This window comes from Caretta caretta, chromosome 1, assembly GCF_965140235.1.
Source record: "Caretta caretta isolate rCarCar2 chromosome 1, rCarCar1.hap1, whole genome shotgun sequence".
Classification (NCBI taxonomy): domain Eukaryota; kingdom Metazoa; phylum Chordata; order Testudines; family Cheloniidae; genus Caretta; species Caretta caretta.
Genome location: NC_134206.1, coordinates 229,047,145 through 229,070,134, shown reverse-complemented (window position 1 = coordinate 229,070,134; position 22,990 = coordinate 229,047,145). Strand labels below are relative to the sequence as shown.

The window sequence follows — 22,990 nt, the reverse complement described above, 5'->3', positions numbered from 1 at the left end:
AAAAGAACAAACACCAATTCCCAGGTCTACCCCAACTGATAACGACAGTAAAAGGCTGGACCTGCTTGGTCGTAAAGTGTACGCTTCATCCACATTACAATTCCAGATATCTAATTATGCGGCTGTTCTGGCAAAATATGACCACAGAAATTATGAGAAACTCATGGACTTTATTGATGACATTCCAGAGGACAAAAACCCATCAGTTTAAAGCCATAGTCTCTGATGGAGAAATCATCTCCTGTACCACACTACAAGCTGTGCTTGGTGTTGCTAATACAGCTGCGAAGTCCACTGCTACAGCAGTCGTGATGTGTCAAGCTACATGGCTTTCATAGTCTTCTTTTCCTTGCGAGGTTCAGAATACCATTGAAGATCTCAGTTTTTCACCATCAAAAGGATTTGCTAGTAACACCAAGAATGTGCTTTACTCCATGAAGGACTCAAGAGCGACATTACGGTCTCTCGGTATCCAAACCCCTGCAAATAGGAGGAGACAATATAGATACCAACCTTATCAACATCCACGCTACCCAGTGTATGCTCAACAAAGTCATAGACCACATGAACAACATCAGTGACCAAGATATCAATGTCGCCACGCCATTTCATTGGCTCCATGTCAACCCCCTCCAACTAATAAGCAAATGTGAAGATGTGACCGAGGGTATAGAAAACATTATCCCTACTTCAGTGCCCATTCCTTCCCCCTTCCCCCCCGCGTCCGTTTTCAGGGACTCCTCTCATGAACAACTGCTCCACCAAGAGGTGCATCATCTCCTCCAATTAGGAGCAGTACAACCAGTGCCTAATCAACACAGAGGAAAAGGGTTCTACTCCCATTACTTTTTAACACAAAATAAAACTGGGGGATGGCGACCTCAGATGGCGACCTCATTCTTGACCTCAGATGCCTCAATATATTAGTTAAATAAAATTTTAAAAAGTACAAAATGGTGACTTGCAACCATAATTCCAACACAGGAGCAGGGAGATTGGGTTTTCAGCCCTCGACCTGCAGGATGCTTATGTTCCTGTGACCATACATCCTGCACATAGTTGTTGTATTCACTTCGTTCTGGGCTCACAACACTACCAGTCAGGGTCCTACCTTTCCGCCTCTCGACTGCACTTCGTGTTTTTTCTGAACTCCTCACGGTCATAACAGCTCGTCTCAGAAGGCAGAGAATCATAATTTTTACTTACCTCTACAACTGCCTTTTCAAAGCCAGGACCCTCCAAGAAGCCATTCAGTCCACACAACAGACAATCCAATGTTTCCATGCTCTTGGCCTATGAATGAAAAAAGAAAATCTTCACTCACTCCCACCCAACAACTGGAGTTCATAGGAGCACATTTCAACTCCCACAAAAGAATATCCTCTCTCCCAGTACACCTTTTTAACACCATCAACCTTTTCATTCCCAAGCTGTGCAACAGTCCACAAGTGGCTGCACGAGCTTGCCTACAACTCCAAAGCCACATGGCCTCTTGCACTTTTGTAGTCAGGAACACTCACGCCTAAAACTCTGAGCGATACGCAATGCCTGCCTCCAATTTCTCCCCTTCATACAAAACCAGCATGTCAGGATGATGACGGACAGAATTGCCTGCATGTTCTATGTAAACAGGCCGCGGGGAGGGGGAGAGGAAAGACCCCACTCCCTTTGTACAAAAGCGATGAAATGATGGAACTGGTGTCTCAGACACAATGTCTGAATATCAGCTGCATACTTACCTGGCGCTCTCAATACCACCACCATGACTTCAGCAGAAGATTTCCCACAGACCGCGAATGAGAACTAGACAAGGAGATAGTACAATACCCAACCACAGACCTTTTTGCACTGCAGCAAACAAGAAATGCCCCAGATTTTGTTCCAGAGCGGGACTAGGCAAACACTCCTCGGGGGATGCGTTCGTGTTCCCATGGAACACTGACCTAATGTATGCATTTCCCCAATACCACTCATACACAAATTATTGATAAAAATACGAACACACCAAGCCAGAGTCATAATGATAGCCCCACATGGCTCGGACAGACATGATACCCTTTCCTTACCAAGATGTAGCTTTCCGCACCCATCCCACTACCCTCTGCCCAAATCTCTTGTCCCAACAATAGGGTCTACTACTCCACCCCAATTTAATCATGTTACACCTCAAGATTTGGCTTCATGGTTCTCTCATGCCGAGCGAACTTGCTCGGAGCAGGTTCAAAATGTACTCCTTCATAGCACAACAAATTCTACATGCAACACCTGCCTTCGTAACCGGACAAGATTTACACACTGGTGGGGTGTCACAAACACTGCTCCTTTTCTCCATGCCTCTCCTGCTAATCCTCGACTATCTGTTAGAGATTAAATTCTCTGGAATCTCCCTGAGTCCCATCAAATGCCACTTGGCCGCAATTACAATGTTCTATGATGCCATCGATGATAGGACTATCTTTGCTCATCCCATTACTAAGTGATTCCTTAAGGGACCCCAAACCCTGTACCCAGACATCAAACCGCCTAATCCATTTTAGGACCTCCCCTTAGTTTTAACATGCCTATCCAAAAACCATTTGAACTATTAGCCACATGTTCCTTCCTACATCTGTCTATGAAAACTGCATTTCTGGTAGCGATTGCCTCTGCAAGACGCACAGGAGAAATTGCAGCACTCACGGCAGATCTGCCATACACCATATTTTTTAAAGACAAAGTCACCCTACGCTTACTCCCCGAAATTCTCCGAAGGTGCACTCATCTTTCCCTGTCAATGAGCCTATCCATCTCCTTACCTTTTCCAAAACCACATGCGAATTCCTTTGAATCTATGATGCACACTTGGACATGCGCAGAGCTTTGTCCTTCTACTTTGAGAGGAATAAAACCTTTATGCATTCCGACAAGCTATTTATCCCCATTGCAAAATGCTCTTAGGACTCATTTATCTCTAACCACTGATTTTCCAAGTGGATCTCGAGTTGCATTTGTCTCTGTTATCAACTACAGAACGTGACTCCTCCTACCTTTATCAGGACTCACTCCACCAGATCCATGGCAGCCTCAATGGCCTTTCTGCATAACATCCCCCTTTCAGGACATTTCCAGAGCTTCCATTTGGGCTTTTGAAAATGCGTTTGCAAAATATTATGCTCTTACACAGGGACCCATCACCGATACGCGTGTGGGCAGAGCTGTTCTATCTACTGCATTCCTTCCAGATCTGAAGTCCTTACCTCCTTGAGAGATACTGCTTTTCAGTCACCTACAGTGGAGCACCCACAGGGACACCTCTTGAAGAAGAAGAGGAGGTTACTCACCTGTGCAGTAACTGAAGTTCTTGGAGATGAGTGACCCCTGTGGGTGCTCCACTCCCCACCCTCCTCCCTTCTACTTCGGAGCTGGGGTGGCCTCCGTTGTAGAGAAGGAACTGAGGAGTTCAGCCGCACATGCGCACTATTAAGACGACTGGTATGTGAGGCAGGCTCTGCGCATGCACGGCCGATATGGGTACTGCTGTAAAAATCTCCAAATGGCGCAGGGGCGCACCGACACTCATAGAATATCAGGGTTGGAAGGGACCTCAGGAGGTCATCTAGTCTCGAAGAACGTCAGTTACTGCACAGGTGAGTAACCTCCTCTTCCTGGAACTGTGTGCAGTGTTTGCCCCAGCACTGCAGCACAAGAACACCAAAATGAGAGCTGCCCTCTCTGCAGAGAGGCACGTGGTGATCACTGTGTGGAAGCTGGCAATCGCAAAATGCTACCAGTCAGTTGCAAATCAGTTTGGAGTCGGGAAAGTGTACTGTTGGGTCTGCATTAACGCAAGTGTGCAGGGCCATTAAATCGCATCCTGCTATGAAGGACTGTGACTCTTGGCAACGTGCGTGAAATAGCGGAGAGCTTTGCGGCAGTGGGATACCATAAGTGCGGCAGGGCAATAGCTGGCACGCATATCCCAGGTTTGGCCCCAGACCATCTTGCAACTGAGTACATCAGTAGAAAGGAGTACTGCTCTATGGCATTGCAGGCGCTTGTGGATCACTGTGGGTATTTCACTGAAGTCAACATGGGGTGGTCTGGCAAGGTGCATGATGCATGCATCTTCAGGAACGCTGGCGTGTACAGGAAGCTGCAAGCTGGGACTTTCTTCAGAAGATTCCAGTGGAGGATGTTTAAATGCCCATAGTGATCCAGGGAGACCCAGCGTATTCCTTACTCCCATGGCTCATGAAGCCAGGGATTGAACTGGGACATGCTCTGCATTGTAGCCAGTGAGGGCTTCTCCCCTTCCCAGCTGGTAGAGAGCAGGAAAGTATTTTAGCATTTTGTATTCCTTTGAACCTATTGTCTCTTCTGTTTGTTTAATAAAACTTGCCCTGAATCAAGCCATTGGCCTGCCCCAGCTTGGTGAATCTGCCCACTGGCCTACACTTCTGTCAAGTTTGTATATCAAATAACATTAAAAATGCAACACCGGGTAAGTGTGACAATGGCTAAATATACATTTCAGGGTTCTTGGCTTTTGCATTTTTCACAAAAGTTATATTTTTACCAGGATTCACTGAGACACTATAAATTTCAAGTGTGGTTGAGATCTCTGCAGAAATCTCAAGATAAAAATAAACGTTGTAATAAGAACCACTTACATTTTGTTGGTGCCCACATATCATAAATAATCTCTGCTCAAAGATATCAGCTGTAACTTGAACCTATTCATTCTAAAATCCAAGGGCTAGACTGTGCAACTTAAGCACAGAGCAGTCACACTGCCCCATGTGGAGACAACCACTGCTACACCCCTGTGTTGAGTGCAGTATAACTAACCCGCTCTCTTTCTGTTGGTCTGGACTCATGGCCTCACCTCCACCCCATGTATCCTCGTCACTGTACACCCCTGTGGAATAGAGATGGAGCTGCCCCTGTAACCAGCAAAGCCCAGGTTTTGCTCTTAGACAAGGTATAAAATATCTGCCTTACACAAGCAACACACAGAGGAAGGAAGGTTACTTATGCCATTTCCTCAAATCTTTACGGTGTTCCAGTGAGAGGGCAGGGCAGAATCTACCCTTAAGTGGTTGGGAGAGTTTTAAAACAAAGTTTGGGTATTTTATGTATAGCGTTTCAGCCAGCGTGGTGCTTTCTAATATAATTGCAGGCCCATCACTCCTTTTAGCAGTAAGAATTTAAATAATTAACTCTCATTTTGAAAGAGGAATCTAATGAGTTTCTAATTTCTCTCTTTCTGGCAAAGAATTTTTCAACAAAGTTGTAACACAGATTTTTTTTTGTTAATTTTTTTAAATCAGTTTTGACCCTTCTTAAATATTCCTATGTGTTCTTCCTATGGCACAAGAAGTCTCGGGGTGTTGTAGAAGATATTTTTATCTGCACTCTAATGATTTTAGTTCTGAGTATAACACCATGTCCTATAGGTATATATTGTGCCATTACAGGCCATGACATTGCACTGTAAAATTCTGTCTGTGGCAGTAAAATCCCTTTTATTTAAAAGGCAGTATAGAGTATCAAGCTATTTCCAATTATGGTTATGGAATAGTTTGAATACTGCTGTTTGTTACAAACAGCGAAGTTCCCAAGCTATGCAATTATTTGTCAGTGAATACACATGGTAGGACAATACAACCTCTTCCCCATTCAGATCACTGAACCATTCTATATAATGTCCAACTTTTTTTATTTTTAATTCTGGACTTTCTGAGCCAGATTTTCAGGTGCTGTTAATTAGCACAGCCCTGTTGATCTCACTGAAGCCAAGCTGATTTACACCAGCTGAAGATCTGCCATTTGGAGTGGGGTATATGGGTGCGTGACATGGAATTGCAATGGAATGTTTCTAAATTGTTCAAAATCACAAGCAAACATTGAAAGTAAACTGTTTGTGTCCAAGGTCTACACATTCAACTGCTTATTCTGTAGGGCTGGAATATGCTATTAATGGCAAAGTAGTTTAACTTGTCTACCAAGGCGAGTATCTTTCTCCCTATGAAAGTGGAATTAAACTCCTGTCATAAAGTTGTGTTAAACCAGACCTTATACCTTGATTTATGCAGGCCTAAAAAGAAATGAATTGGTCTCACGGGAGGGAAAAAAAAAGTTTTGAAGAAAATGCAGCATTCTAAGCAATAATGCCTCAGAGTGGGGACAGTGTTTGCTGAGGGTACTTTTTTGCCCTTCCAGTCCTCTTATTGGTTCTGATTTGTCTGCTGCAAAACACAGAGCATTCTTTGAACATGCTTGACAGACCTGGTGCTAAATAGTACTAAGTTACTCAAAAAGGTGATTGTGTCTCTTGCTCTTAACAATATAATATGAAGGACCCACACAGGTACAGTGGGGTCTGAATGCTAAGTTTACTAACTATATACATCATGCAAGGCTACATATATAGACACTTCTGTTCTGGCAAGATACTTGGTGGCTTCTGAGAGTGAGATCCACAGGAGGAACAATAACTTTTTTAAAGGGATACTATCGTAATTCTACTTGATTTTGACCACTACAAAGGTCAAAAGGAATCAGTCAGAAAAAAAGCTGTCTTTATTCCTACAAAAAATGACTCTTCCTCTACCATCTTTTTGCTAAAGTTATGACCCATGCTTTATAAAAGGGTTACATATTTTCCACCTGAGGAAAAACACTGCTGGTTTTGGGAGAAAAGAAAATCAGGCAATTCACTTCCCAAGTGAATAGAGAAATTGGTTGCAGGAGTTTTGCTTTAAGGCTGGCTGTGCTGATTTAAAGGGAATCAAAACTGTTTAATTTAAATAGTTGTATGTGCTATTTAGTTTAAATAGCTGGAGGGTGTGGGGAAGTTAAAGGGTCTGGAAGAAACCTACTTTTGGTAACTGTCTGGTTGGTGCTTGTGGTAAAAACAAAATCATCATTTATTGCTTACATTTTATTTGTCTTGAAAAATTACCTCTGAAAACAGCATAGGCGACATCAATATTCCATGTTTCTGTAGGTGAAGCTTAAAGTCACTTTTGCCCATAAGACCGCTAAGAAACTTACCTGGCAAAAGTTTGGTATTAAGTATAATTATTATAACAATGAGGAGATTCAGTCCTAGGCATGCACAGCTGCTGTCTGCACTTCAGATTAATGTATTCAATTAGACCCAGGAAAGCTTACTGTAAAGCATACCCGATAAAGGAATAAACATGTTAAAAGTGGATGTTTATTACAAAACAGTTTAGAGGGAGAGCCATCAGATAAAGGCTGTAACTGTTAAATAAACTCATTAAAACAAAATAGTGAATAATTAGGAGATCCATCCCAAGGAAAACTTGTCTAGAAAATACTCTCTGCACCTGTGGCAGCTAGGGTGAAACTCTCAAATTCTCAGGAAATTATTGTATTGATTGTTTGCTAAAGGCAGTGCCTATTCTGCTTACCATTTTCAGAATGTACTTTCACACAGGTTGAGCTATAAATTTAACAGAGCAGTTGATGTGGCTTGCAATAACTTTATTCAATTTAAATATGGTTGGACGGGAGTAAAACAAGCATTCAGATAGCTGTTTGGTCCTCTAATACTCTATATTGTCCCTCCTAGCCTCTGTGTAAGTGGGTTTTCTGGTATATTGTCATTCATAACTCTTCCAGACTTGACCACATGTTCTGAAGTTTAGTATTAGCCCCATATCCTGCAAATAGTCATGCCCATGCTTACCTTTAATTTTAGATAAGGGCATAAATATTTGCAGAATTGAGAATTAAATTTCTAATACATGTTCTTGTACATACTGTAAGTATTAGTTGGGTGTCCATTCAAATTCCATTGACTTATTTCTATTTAGGTTTTACCACTAGTTTACATTGTTGATCCTGCTATTTTATTGACTCTCACTCTCATGAACATCACTCAGTAGATGGCTAAAAATAATATATTAACCTACGTTTTATAAAGCGCACCCTTACACACCAACTCGGGTGAATTTATGATAATTAACATAAGAATGGCCATACTGGGTCAGACCAAAGGTCCATCCAGCCCAGTAGCCTGTCTGCTAACAGTGGCCAATGCCAGGTGCCCTATAAGGAGTGAACCTAACGGGTAATGATCAACTGATCTGTCTCCTGCCATCCATCTCCACCCTCTGACAAACAGAAGCTAGGGACACCATTCCTTACTCATCCTGGCTAATAGCCATTAATGGACTTAACCTCCATGAATTTATCCAGTTCTCTTTTAAACCCTGTTATAGTCCTAGCCTTCACAACTTCCTCAGGCAAGGAGTTCCACAGATTGACTGTGCGCTGAGTGAAGAACTGCTTCCTTTTATTTGTTTTAAACCTGCTGCCCATTAATTTCATTTGGTGGCCCCTAGGTCTTATATTATGGGAACAAGTAAATAACTTTTCCTTATTCACTTTCTCCACACCACTCATGATTTTATATGCCTCTATCATATCCCCCCTTAGTTTCCTCTTTTCCAAGCTGAAAAGTCCTAACCTCCTTAATCTCTCCTCATATGGGACATGTTCCAAACCCCTAATCATTTGCTGCCCTTTTCTGAACCTTTTCTAATGCCAGTATATCTTTTTTGAGATGAGGGGACCACATCTGTATGCTGTATTCAAGATGTGGGCGTACCATGGATTTATAGAAGGGCAAGAAGATATTCTCCATCTTATTCTCTATCCCTTTAACGATTCCTAACATCCCGTTTGCTTTTTTGACTGCCGCTGCACACTGTGTGGACATCTTCAGAGAACTATCCATGCTGACTCCAAGATCTTTCTCCTGATTAGTTGTAGCTAAATTAGCCCCCCATCATATTGCATGTATAATTGGGGTTATTTTTTCCAATGTGCATTACTTTACATTTGTCCACATTAAATTTCATTTGCCATTTTGTTGCCCAATCACTTAGTTTTCTGAGATCTTTTTGAAGTTCTTCAGTCTGCTTTGGTCTTAACTATCTTGAGCATCTTGAGTTTAGTATCATCTGCAAACTTTGCCACCACACTGTTTACCCCTTTCTCCAGATCATTTATGTCATCAATTATTAGCTCTCATTACCCACTAAGCAGAGGACCTTTGTCTTTCTCTTGCTCCTAATTGATTTTTCTGTCCCTTGCTAGGTATAATTCATTTTGTGCCTTTACTTTTCTGATTTTGTCCCTGATGGCTTGGGCTAGTCTTGTCTTTTGTATTTCTCCTTAGCAATTTGTCCATGTCTCCACTTTTTGTGGGATTCTTTTTTATTTTCAGGACACTCGAGTTCCTGATAGAACCTCTTTCCTTCGTATCAGGCCAGTTTGCTGTTGAGCCTTTAATATAGTTTCTCTGAGAAACTGCAAGCTCTCCTGAGCTCTTTTTTCCTTTAGATTTTCTTCCTATGGGACTTTACCTACCAATTCTCAGAGTTTACTAAATAATTACCACAAAAGGAGATTATTTCCTCTCCCACTCAACATACTACTTTTTAAAATAATTCTTAATACTTTGTATCAATTATTCACCAGGCTGGGTGCCATTTATATGGTTGCTTCTTCCTTACATTAAAAAAGAATGTCAAACTACAAAATAAGTCATTTCTCCAAGCTAGCATTCATAGAATACAACATTTCTAAAGCCACCTCCCCAATGAGCTGTATCATTCACCACCGAAGACAATGACAAGCCTCCTAAATTGACTTACGTGGGTACAGGATCAGGTCCAGTGTCAACTTATTTGGGCCTCCACAAGTACATACAAACCCCCTTCCAAGTCTGCAAAAAAAGGCTCTTTGCAACCAAAACCATGCCTGTCAATTCTCGTCCTTCTCACACACGGAGACGGAATTTACAAAATGAGCGTAACTTGCTCATTGCTATTTCAGTGTGAAGGTAAATAAATGCTTATCTTAAAATAATACAATGCAAAAAATCTGTTTTTCATCTAAGTCTCTTTCCTCACTCTCTAGCAGATATGCTGGTCTCCTCACAGTCTCAGAAACTAGTTTAACACAGGACTAAGCTGGCAAATAGTACTTTTAAAGGTAGATGTTATTACTAAAAATGATGAATCCAAGCATAATCTACACTTTAGAATTCTGAGACAATAAAATCTCAATTCATATTATGAATACAATTTTTGAGAAAGAAGAGAGTTAACTGTGCAAATACCTTGTCATGTATATCAGTTAAACCATAAGGACTTACGTAAGTGTCACCTTACAAAATCAAAGATCTATGAATCCCACATCAACTTCACTAGCTGCTTTGAACTGCTAAAAGCAATGAAGAAGTTAACTGCAAGACTAGGCACTGGGACAAGTTTTAGGGACGTCTTCTTTTCTGTTTCTTTGCATAATGGGGTACAAATAAGTAGAATACGTGCCTCAATAAAAGAGAATGACAAAATGTATTATTCAACCAGTTAAACAGGGGCATCACCACTCCAAGCATATGTGCAGTAACTTAAGATGCACTAAATCACAGTCTGTGCATTCTGGATTATATTCTGTAATTAAAGGACTAGTCATAGTACTGTATGACTGCCTCAATACCATATTTTAACATATTGCCTAAAAACTAGAGCTGATCTGAGGACAACAATTCAGTTTCACATTAGAGCAAAAATAAAACCTTCAGAATATTTTCACACAAATGGGGTGAGGGTAGAGTTTACAGAGGCCCAGGACACCGTGGTGGAAGTGAATATAAGACGGACTTTATTTTCTGCGTACACACGCTTATATCTGCCTGCTGTATACCCCCTAGTGGCTCTCTCTTTTCACAGCTAACACACCAGAAAGGTAGAAGAGAAAGCAGGGACTTTAACATGGGTCTCCCACATGCCAGGCCAGTGTCCCATCCACCAGGATAGAGAGAGTCTCTCCCTCCCTGATCTAAAAACCTGCCTATCAGAAGTTTTGTGGAAACCAGTACATCTCTGCAAAACATTTAAGCTTTGATGAAAGGGCATATTTCAGCAAAAATGTTGTAACTAGTTCTACTTAAAACACTCTCAAACCAAAGTAAGGCCCCTGTTCATGCTAACTCTTATGAATTTGCTTAACTTTAAGCACATGACCATTAATTTCAATGAGGCTACTTGCATGCTTTAAGTTAAGCACATACAAAAGTGTTGGCAGGACATTGCCTAAAAGTCTGTGCACCTCCCACACAGAGCAGCCATCCCTTCAAGCAAACAGCTTTCCTCCTGCCACAGAAGATCAAGAGACTTTGAGTTTTGGTGGACCAGCAGGGAAAGTGATTCCAGAGCATGGAACACCCTGAGTCAGATTCTATCCTGTGCCTTGCAAGACATGCAGATTGGGTGGAGCAGCACAGGCTGGGGAGAGGGAAAAGTGACTTCATGCCAAATTAGAAACAAAAAATACCTGAAATCCCATAACTTGTTCTTGTCCCAAATTTTGCAAACTGAAGAGATTCATAATCGTTCACATAAATGTTCTGTTTTGAAATGTTTATCTAAAGCTTTGAATGTAGGAAGTTCACTGCATTCTTTTCTCTGTCTTTTGGGGTAGTAGATGCCTTTGTGGGAAATTTAGGGTAAAATTTGCAAAATCCCTATATGATTAAAGTCCCATTTTCAAAAGTGACTTAGGAGCCTAAATCCCAATGATTTTAAAATTCTAAGGGCTTGTCTACTTGAACATTAATTGATGGCAAACTGGGATGTGAATCTACCCACACTGGCCTCCTGCACACTAACTTCCATGTGGACCCTGCTGCTGTGTGCTAAAAGTTCCCTGGTTCATTTTTATCTACCCTGCTTTGAAACAGGAATAGATTGAAGTGCAATAGGGAACTTTTAATGTATGGCAGCAGGGTCCACACAGACACAGCTAGTCTGTGGCAGGTTAGTGTGCGGTAGATTCACACCCCAGCTTGCCACGAACTAAGTGTTTGTACAAATAAGCCATTGGGCACTACTATCTTTGAAATGGGACTTAGTCTCCTGCGTCATGTGAGCGCTTTTGTAAACTTGACCCTGAAAGAAAAAAATTAATTGCAAAGTGTTTAATAAAACCTTGAGAAAAGCAAATGTTATTTCCACAAAGTATGCTAAAGGATGAGCTCAGATTGCTATTCCAGGGTAAAGCATGTTTGATTCTACATCCTGGCTTTATGGATCACAGTATGCAGGTACTTCTTCAGAAGAACCTCGCTGGACTCTAAACTCAACAAAATGGCAGTCTTTGAAAAATGCTTGCCTCTGAGTCTGTCATGTGTACCTGTCACCAAACCCACTCACTCTGTTCTAATAGGATTGAAACCCATCAAAACAAGCCAATGAACGACAGCTTTCACACAGAGCACCTTCATTTTATTTTTTCAGGGCTCCGAGTAGAAGGCCTGTTCAGAAGATCAGCCAGCATACAAACTATCAAAGAGGTTCAGAAACTCTATAATCAGGGTAAGTCGCCATCCTCCCGTTGCTTTAAATTAATAACACTCTAAAGGCCAGATTGATGTTCTATCTGTTGGTGACACAGTATCGCTATCTTTCATGTAATTAGTTAATCATAAACCCATTTGTAACCTAAAATGTCATATTAGTGTAAGCAGTAATACAGAAACCTGAAAGATAACGACAGGCATTTAAAGCTTTCTGAATAATGAGTCATCAATTGATGTCAAAGCTGGAGTTTACAAGATCTGCAGCAACTAATGAATTATGAGGCTTAAGTCAAAAAATGGTCTAGTTTTTCATAAACACTTGCATTGCCTCAATGCGTGGTAGGTTACTGCAGTTAGTTACAAATTATCCAGTGCAGTATCTTCTTGTCATTTTGTCTCTAGCGTTTTTCCATGGTTATGACAATGAAATATAATTTTACATAACAATTTGTGAAATGTGTTGAATTCATTTGCTGAAATGTCTTTTTGAGGTGAGTCTCTTGAAGCTAGATTAATAAAACTCCATTTAAAAAAGTACAACATGACAATGTTAAGATTTTGCAGAAGCTGAAAACAAGGAGGTTCTCTTTTTCTAACTGTGGTTTGGAACAATTTTTAAACAATAATAAAAGAGATGTTGAAACATGTAACTAAGGAATCATCCTTTTTGGTCCTCTAGGGAAGCCTGTGAATTTTGATGACTATGGAGATATCCATATTCCTGCTGTTATCCTGAAGACCTTCCTCAGGGAACTCCCACAGCCTTTGCTAACCTTTGAATCCTACGATCAAATCCTTGGAATCACCAGTGAGTATAAATCACTTATCATGTCATGAGTTTTATATTTGTAGTTGATCTGGGTTTGGCTAATTTATAATGACTCTGTCACTAATCCATGACATAGTAGGATTTGTATCAGAACATTCATCTCCTCTAAGCCTCAGGCACTAGACCAGAGGGCTCAAAGTCCCGGCCTACGGGCCATCTGCGGCCCGAGAACCTCCCCAGTGCAGCCCATGGAGGAGAGACACATGCAGCCACGCTGCCAGCTCTGTCTGCTGCAGGCACCGCCTCCCACTGCTCCCATTGGTGGGGGGAGAGGGACAGAGATACCATCACTAGTTGCCGGGCAGAGTCAGCCATGGAGGCAGTGTCACTTTTTTCCATAATGACTATAAACAGGTCAAAATACCGAACACAACTATCTGATACCCACCTTACTGCAATCCTGAAGGTTTCAACTGCTCAGTCACTGAGGCCAAACATCAACAAACTGACAGAACTGAAGCGTTGCCAGGTGTCTGGCAAACACTAAAAACTCTCTGGCAGGCAAAGAAGTTGTATGACAGTTTTATTATTTCTAAGAAATTTGAAATAAAAAAATACAATATAAATGTTTTCTTTTCTAAACACCATCTTCAGTGACATTATTGTCCCACTGGGAGGATTTGAGGACTGGCACTGGCCCTAAGGTAAATTGAATTTGAGACCCCTGCACTAGACTGATCTGATAGCAAGTTCAGCGTTCCATCCAGTAGAGGGCAGAGGTAAAAATCCATGGCCCAGACTTTCAGAAATAGGACCCTAAAGTTAGACTGCAAGCCCATATTTCGGCATCTGCCTGATTTTCAAAAGTCCTGAGCTGCTAACAGCTTCCACTCTGTCAGGTGCATAAAAGTTTCTGAAACTCAGCATTTCTGAAATTAGACCAAGGGCCTAAATACAGACTTAGCAGTCTAATTTTGGATTTATATCTTTTAAAATTTTGGGCCATGTTGTAGAAGTACAAAACAGCATATTATTATATATTTATAGTACAGTATATTAATATGCACCTTTTCTTCCATCCTTCACCCCGCTTTGCTCTATTCCCTTTGCCCATACTAAAACCCATTGTTCTGTTCTTTTTGTACGTTTTTTATATGGTGCTTTGCATCCTGGAGGTTTTCAAAGTGCTTTTCAAAACTATTTACTGCTCCATACACAAATCACTTCTCTGCTAAAGTGCAACTGCCTTTGGGGATGGAAGTTGTCAGCCAGATGGGGGATCAGTGTGCAGTGAAGAAGTTGAGCAAGGGAGGAATTTGGAACAATGCCACCAGGGCAAACTCCACTCTTATGGAAGCATGCTGTGTGATATGTAATGTCCACACAGAGCAGGTAGGAGCTTGAAGATTTAGCCCCAAAGGCCCACACATAGACCTCTTGCTTTTTAACCAAGGTTTACTCATTTATTTGTACTGCAATCCTGCATCATCAAGAATTAGGTAAAATTTCCAGTGTGCTTTACTCAATTACTTCAAAACATTGGACCACACTCAGTTACACCAGTGCAATCCCAGTGTCTTCATCTGCACTAGTGAAATTGTGGTAGCAGAATTTGGCCCAGCCTATGTATATTTTATTGAAATTTTAGTAGAGCTACTACTCTGGAATAAAATATTAGGGAACAAACCAGAGTGACTTAAAGCTTAGCGAGGGGAATATATTAATTATCTAAAGGGCTGACATCACATGAATCTACTGGTGATAAAACTTCAATCATGTGGCCTTTTTCCGGGCATTGGGAATTTTTTATGCTGACAGAGTGAGTCTATATATTCCAGTATGTCTGGCATTTAGTACACCCTGCTTGGAGAGACATATATTCTGCTATGCACTAGTTCCATTGTAGGTGGGTTCTAAATTCTGATAAGCATTGAGTCAACAGAACTTCCAGTCACAAATTGTGAAAGAGGGTTGTTCTAACCAGGTGCTCTTTGAGGTGGGGGTAACTAAGGCTTGGCTGTTTCCAGAACAGCTTGTTACACTCTGTTAATAACTGAGAGACTCTGCTGTTGAAAAGCTGAAATTATTATCAGTGGCAGTCTCTGTTGCAGCTGGTGACTATGATAGTAAACTCTTTCAGGCAGGGACTGTCATTTGGTTATGTGTTTTGTATAATGCAGTGGGGTCCTGATCCATAAGTATGGCTCCTAGGCATTCTTTCAAAACGAAGAAGAAGAAAAGTTGAACGTGTCCCTGTTCCTGCAGCTACTTACTCACATGAGCAAAGCTAAATATGTGCATAATCCCATTCGTGATAATCCAGGGTACAGTGCAGATTAAATCTTGTTTAAAGCTTTCATGGAGTTCTATGCAATTTATTATGTGCAGGTCTTTTGGAGAACACCTTAAAATATATTCTAATGTTCATGTAATTGTAAGTGAAATAGACTCACTAGGTGGCTCAGGGTGTCATTTACTTTCTCCTGGCAGTCTTAAGTTCAAACTCTATTTAGCTCATTAGTGAAAAGGAGTTTAATGATGTCAAGCTAGTTTCTAGAAAATGCATATCCACAGAAATCACCATCTTGCGAGTCTCTGCCTAGGACTTGAACATGGAGGATTGGTGCAGGGTCACAACAGAGGTATGTTTGCAGGTATATGAGTAAGGAGAGAGCATTTTGAGTGGCAGGGGTCTCATTGAGAGTTGAGTCAGGGAATAAATATAGTAGCAGCTGTACCCAGTACAGAAAGAGAGGTAATGGGATTCAAATTTAGGACCATGAAATTTCCCTGTAGCAAAGGAACAGCTTCAGCTAACTCATATGCTAGAGAAAATAGTCTGAGAGTTATTCTCAGGCTCTGAGTTGTGCTGTCCAGTGATTATATGAGGGGCTGGGAATCAGGAATCAGATTCTATTCATAACTCTATCAGTGACTAACATCATGATTTTTGAGTAACTTCACTTCTCTCTCTCAATTCTCTTGTCTGTAAAATGGGCATAATAATCCCTGCCTACCTCACAAGGATGGTGCGAGGCTTAATTAATACTTGGAAGATGCTTTGAAAATCTCAGTTGAAAGTGTCTTTGCAATCTAAAGGCATGTCACTAATTATTATCCTGTAACAGGGTACAACTCACCATTCCAGCACCTCCTGCTGGCTGTCTTGGGAATTAGCTCTGCATGTTAGTGCACCCTCTTTGGGTGGTGCCTCACCATCACTCCTGCTCCAGAACCCACATCTCTCCAAGGACCACAGCATCCTCTTTAGTGACACAGCCCTCCATCCATGCCACACACTGTGCTCCCCGCTTCCGGGGGACCTGCAGTCCACTGTTCAGCCACTTTCCTCAGTGGCTACTGTACCAAATTGTCTGGCCACTTCCTTGTGGCCCCAGTATCCTCATTGTCCTTGCCTCAGCCTGCAAACCCCAGCAACCAGCCAGGAAACTGTCTCTTGCTCCCCAAGTCCCTGCTAGCAGCACTGCTGTGTCCATGGTGCTGGCAGTTCCCTCAGCCCTCCAGAGACACAGTCCTTCCTCCCTGGGCTCCCAACAGAAAACTGTGCTCCTCAGCCCTTCAGCTCCCTTTTTATATTGGCCTGCCTGGCCCTGACTGGCTGTTCCCTTCAACCCCTTTCTAATTGGCCACCTCCAGTGCAGCCTCCCTAGGGCTGCTTTTAATCCCTTTTCTGCCAGTGAGGGGCAACTGCCCCATCACATATCCCAACAAAGGGAAGTAGTGTACACAGATTGAGCTGAATTCAGCTCTCACTTACAGAGATGTAAATCCAAAGTAACTTCACCAGATTTTTGCAGGTGTCACTAAGTTTATAAATTGTCCTAAAAAGAAAATTGCAACCTTATCTATATTTTGATGCCTATTGGATTAGATTACATATGACCTTGATATTACAGGTGTGGAAAGTAGTTTACGAGTGACGAGCTGTAAACAAGTAATCCAAGGACTTCCTGAGCACAATTATGTTGTTCTGAAATACTTGATATGCTTCCTTCATATGGTGAGTACAGGCAAAATTCCCATAATTCTGGCAGACTTTTTGTAAAAGTCTGTTTTTGCAAAATTCAACATTTAAAAGAAAAGAAAAAGAATTGGAAGAGTTGGAGAAATGCAAAAAGGATGTTGTGCATTAATTGTCAATGCAGCAGCTTCAGGCTGCAACACATATCCACTTCTAATAAAAGCCAGAGTTGAACAATGACCTCAGTGATAACGTCAGTATAAAACTCTGTATAAATCATTGAAACCACGGTCTAAATAGACATAAAACCACACGCTTGCTCATGTGTTTAAAAGGGACACTTCCACATTTCTAGTGCTTTTGATTTTTTAATCTTTTTTTTTTTACTTTCCCTTTTTGTGTGAAATACCTTTTTAGAAAAAGCTCAAAAATGACGTCTTCCCTCCCCCAGCAATAAAATAAACAAGCCTGTAAAGCCTTTAGTGCCTGAGAAAGGTGTTGGATCAGTAGCCCCTGGAGTCCAAAGTCATCTGTTTATTCACAGAAGAGAAATAAAGCAATAGTAGCAGCAATGCAATCTCCCTTCCTACTGCCCAATTTTACCATCTTTCTGGGCTGACCTTTTCAAGCCTGGATGCTTAAATTTAAGCCCCTTCATACATATTTATGAGGCACCTAAGTAAAGCAGGCTGATTTTCAGAGTGCTGGGCACTCACAAATCCCGTGGAATTCTCAGGCACATTGCTGATTTATACCATCTGATGAATTGGTCCTCAGGGCTTGTGAGCCACATTTCAGAAACAAGTTATTTTAATGCCTCTTTATAGCAAAACCTCACCAAAAAGCAGTATTAAAGGAAACACACTGATCCAACCCTGACGCAGACAAAACTAGTGGGTACCTTTCATACCTACATGTTCATTTATCATTACTTAACTGAACTCCAAAAGCTATTATAAAAATCCTCACGTCATTTGCTATTATTTCAGCAACTGATCTCTCCTCAGTGTTATGAATCGTGTAAGTGCCTTTGTTCCAGTACTAGATGCACCATCTCGACGCACTTCTTAAGAGCTGAACACTTGAGGTGTTAATGAGGTGTGCAAAAGTACTACATAGTGTTTTCTATAATTGGGCAACAGAACATAGCATTTATTTTTGAGTGTGCCTTGTTATGTAAAGCACAGAGTCAAGTTGATATTAGCACTCAGATCTGCAATTTTTGCTGATCTGTAGCTTTTAATCTTTCATGTTTGAGGGAGTATTTGCATTCATAAAGGTCAAGGGAATGTGAAACAACCTGGAAGCTGGAGATTTCTATTCATCATAGGTCAGGTGTGCTATGCAAGCAGCCATAATTCAAACTTGAACACACTGCTCTTCCAATAATCCCAGTTTTTACTTGTGACCATCACCCTTCTTACATATAAGAGGTAATTTAATTCCCTCACAAGTTCAGCCTTGAGTAGCGTAAGAGGTACTTGTGGTAATTTTATGAAATGGGATGAAATGTAATCAGGAGACAGTTTTTAAAGATGGTAAATTTGATTCAAGCTTCTCAGCAAAAGACCAACACTTTGCTATGCAGTCTCTACCCCCTTAACGACCGATCTTCTTGTGACCAAGGGACACTACAACAAGACAATGTGATTCCAACAGCAGTAAAAGACCTGAGTTATGGGAATGGCTCCAAGTCCTTTGACCTTAGACTAGCAGTAAATGATTCCTTCCATAATGAGCCCAGCATACTGAAAAAGGAGCAAACTGTCTATTCCCCACTCAGGAATATCTCAGGCTGCTAGAAAATGATCATTTTGGGCAACAGCAGTACCTTACCACTAAGAGCAAATCTGAGTAGTGGAAAATGTTGCATGTTTGTACAGCAGCTAACACAATGTCCCACAATTGAGGTATCTAGGCATTACCATAATACAAATAACAAGGGGAAAACAAGCGGTGTTTTCAAGACTCAGGCCCTAAATGGTGCCCACAAAATTTACATGCATGGATGCTCAGCTGAGTTCACAAAATGTGTGTGCGTGCACAAACGAGTATTTGTATGTACAAGTTTCCATTGGCATGTGCAGTAAATTGATTTATGCATGAATAGATGAGCTTAGCGGGCTCCAAAAACTGCTTATATGTGTGCAAATTATTTTGCAGAAGCACTTTTTTGGGCTCCAGTTATAAAAATACGGTGAAAAATTTACAACACAGCCTTGTTAATGAATACATAATTCAATTTGTTTGTCAGGAAATGGGTTGTTTTCCTCTTTACAGAATGACATGCAGGCTAGTTTGCAATTACTCAGTTTGAGGCTAAATCTTGAGTTTGGTTTATGTGGTGGTAAGGGGCACATAAGCCCCAGATGGCTGAGTAAGCCGGCTCTTCACTGGACAGATCAATACTGCGTCCAGGTCTGCAGCATGGGCACTATAGCAGCATAGCTACAACGCCGTGACCATGCCACTGTTACCCTGTAATATAGATGCAGACTACAGTGACAGAAGAGGTTTTTCCATCACTTTAGGAATTCCAACTCCCTGGCTGACAGTAGCTAGGTTGATGGAAGCATTCTTCTGTCAACCTAGCTGCATCTACACTGAGGGTTAGGTTGGTGGAGCTACGACGCTCAGGGATGTGCATTTTTCACACCCCTGAGCGCTGTAGCCATGTCAACTCAAGGGAGGAAAACTGGGTTGTGTATGGAAAGCCACCAGACGGGATCAATATCTGCTTTCTCAGGTGGAGGATCCTTAGAACTTATGCAATGCCAAGCTGCCCTCCATGAATCCTGGTCCTTCTCACTCCTGGCAGCTGGGTCTCATAGCTGCAGTAACCCCCAGGCTTACTGCTACCTTTTCACAAGGGTGTGTCCTTACCTTCTAACCAAGAAAGATTAGATTTTGGAGGGAGATTGGGAGTGGTGTCACTGTCCTTATTTCCCCTCAAGTTACAATGGGAGGACCGTTGTGATCTTTGGTCCAATAGAACCTGTATTCTCCAAGTCATCAACTGGTAAAACCCTATTTATGGCTGCATGGCCTTCCTATGCCACTAACTGTCAATCAGCCCCCTGTCATGGGATTGGGGAAGCACTCTGCTTTTTTAGGGACTCCCCAATGCCATTCCTCAGCACCTGGGTGGCGCAGAGCTGTGGACTCAGCCTTGAGGTGGGGCTTGGGCTGGGCAACTGCATAGCTACTATGTGCTCAACCTCGAGGTGGGCTAACCTTTCAGGATCCATTTAGGCCCTGTGGTTATAGAATATTCACGCCAGGCAGCTCCATGTGGAATTTGGCACTTCACGTTGCTTGCATTTGTCACTTTTGGTGGTATGTATGTTTTTTTCCAGGTATCCCAGGAGAGTATTTATAACAAAATGACTGGATCCAACCTGGCATGTGTCTTTGGGTTGAATTTAATCTGGCCGCCTGAAGGAGCTTCTTCCCTGAGTGCTTTGAATCCTCTGAATCTCTTCACTGAATTACTGATAGATTTCTACTCCAAGATCTTCAGTTCACGAACAGTACCTGGTGATATCTTACCTTAATGTTCACAAAAAGGGAAAAGGAATATGCCTACCTTAGCAGAAATCTTCACATATAAACCTATGAGAATTTACTATACACAGGATTTTACAGAAACAAGTATATTTCATATACAGAGCAAAATCCTTTTCTCAATTTTGCATCACCATGATTTTGCAGATATCAAAGATGTTAGGGGAAATATGCTTACCGATACTGTTTGTATGTGGATGTGTGTATATAAACATTCACAAACCTACAGGTCAAAGTGGCATAAACTTTCCTCTTTTCATAATCTTTAGCAATTGTTAAATATTTGTTAGTTTAAAAATTCATAACAGTAGATAAGACTGTCATTTATTTAAGCATCCTGAAGTTTCCTACTTTGTGGCATTTTTTTCTAGGGCGATGCTAAGTCATCACTTGGGCCATAACTTCTGGACCATCATACCCCTTCTTGCAGTAGGGCTATACAGGCAATTTTTTCCTCTGGAAAAAGTTTCTTTTGAAGTCTTCAAATATATACAAATTATAGATCAATTTTTCAGAATTTCAGGCACTCATTCCCACATGCACAAAAAGAGTGTGCACTTGTGTCTGCGTTTATGTGCAAGTACCATGAAAACCAAAGTATTTGCCAGTGTCAGTTAGGTTATGCATACATCTGTCTCTGTGCTTTTAAATATCTAGTATGCCTGTCCAACCATTGTAGTTGCATGTGCAAACTAAGTGGAAAATTACACAAGCACTCTTGAGGTTTTAAAAATCAAGTAATTTGTGTTTTTATTTTTAAAGAATTTCTGTTTGTATCAGTATATAGTTAATACAGAATGTAAGAAAACCTTGTTTGAAAAAGGCATTGAATGTTTTCATTATTTGCTGTATGCTCTTCAAGTTTTTTGAGTTGTTAGAAATCTGCTCCTAAAATCAGTCTCTCCCACACACACACACCCAAAAAAAAGAGAGAGAGAAAGAAAGAAAACCTTAACTCACCCTGAACCCTGGAAAATACTCCTGATGGCACTTTTATCTAATCTAGTGTGTGTTATCGGTGGGATGACATTAATCCCAGTGGGAATAATTAGCCATAGTAATGTAAGGGGGAGTTTCTGTGTTTTCTCTCTAGATACTTGTATTTGAATACCACTTTACAGTTCTGCTCCCTCTGTCTGCTACTGATCATTAGTGGAACAGGATACGGATGTTGTCCTTGTAACAGCAAAAGGGACTGAAGCAGTGGTGACCAAAGTAAGCAGTATTTTCCCAAACGTCTGCTTCTCCTGCTCCCATACAAAGCTGCTGAAGGAGACGTACCCTTCAGGATATAGTAAAGACAATGATCCATGGAGACCAGTTTGGTTATCCCTTCACCTTCAAAAACAAAGCAACTCTTTTCCTTCTAGCGGTTCTAGCTAACTGGGGGCTTGTGCTTCTAGTCTCTCATCTTGATAGCTACTAAGTATCTATCTGCCTGTCTGACAGATGCAGGCTTCCAAATCCTTGTGTGAGAGAGCAAGTAGTGATTTATTCTTTTTGGCAATTTAGAGAAAATAGGAGAGAGTACCCATCGAACTATGTCAGTCCTATGTTTGCCCAGTAGATGTCATGTACAGCATAAGGCTATAAAAGGAAATTATTAAAATGTCAATAATCAAAAAGCTATAGAACAAGCTGTACTGTATGTCACATCCTTTTAAAATTTAAATTATGGTGTAATTTTCTCTTAATTCATCAAGTGTTTCAAAATTTGGGCTTTTAAATATCTATTGTTAAGTGTCTGTTCTTTGTTAAAAAAAAAAAGAGGCATACTTGTGGCACCGTAGAGACGAACAAATTTATTTGGGCATAAGCTTTTGTGGCCTAAAACCCACTTCATCGGGTATCAAGTGGCCAGTTTGGCATGACTTTGCTACTTACATATAAAATGTTGCACAGTATAAAGAGAATAATTAAGATGAGTTTATGAATTTAATGTTGTTGCACTTTCAGGAAAATGAGGTTGCAAAGGAGGAAATGTGTTCAGTCTCTGTTTTATGTCATAAATTGTTAAGACAAATACATTGCTGTGCAGTGCAGTACAGCACAGCAATTTGAAGATACTATTCTGTGAATTGGCACCAAACATTTATATCAGAGGAACTTGGCCTACAGGCCAGTGCATGAAACTGAGAATTAGAAAACCTACTTTCTAATACCATTTCTTGCCCAGAGTGAGAGAGCTATCCAGTGGCAGTTATTTCACCTTTCTAAGTCTCCAATTCTCCTTTAGTAAAAAAAAAAAAAAAAAAAAAGCCTGCTTTTTTTAGAGTGCTTTGAGATTACTGGC

The 22,990-nt window shown here is 41.1% G+C and overlaps 1 protein-coding gene across 1 annotated transcript in view; it reads left to right on the top strand.

Annotated features, from left to right (window-relative positions):
* ARHGAP8 (Rho GTPase activating protein 8) overlaps positions 1–21,519 on the top strand; it is a 127,872-nt gene extending 106,353 nt beyond the window's left edge. Inside the window, exons 10-13 of the mRNA XM_048825080.2 lie at positions 12,321–12,398; positions 13,062–13,190; positions 17,069–17,172; positions 20,490–21,519. Coding sequence (XP_048681037.2) covers positions 12,321–12,398; positions 13,062–13,190; positions 17,069–17,172; positions 20,490–20,687 — 509 coding nt within the window. The 3' untranslated portion in view covers positions 20,688–21,519. The remainder of the gene's footprint in view (positions 1–12,320; positions 12,399–13,061; positions 13,191–17,068; positions 17,173–20,489) is intronic.
* Positions 21,520–22,990: the final 1,471 nt, after the last annotated feature.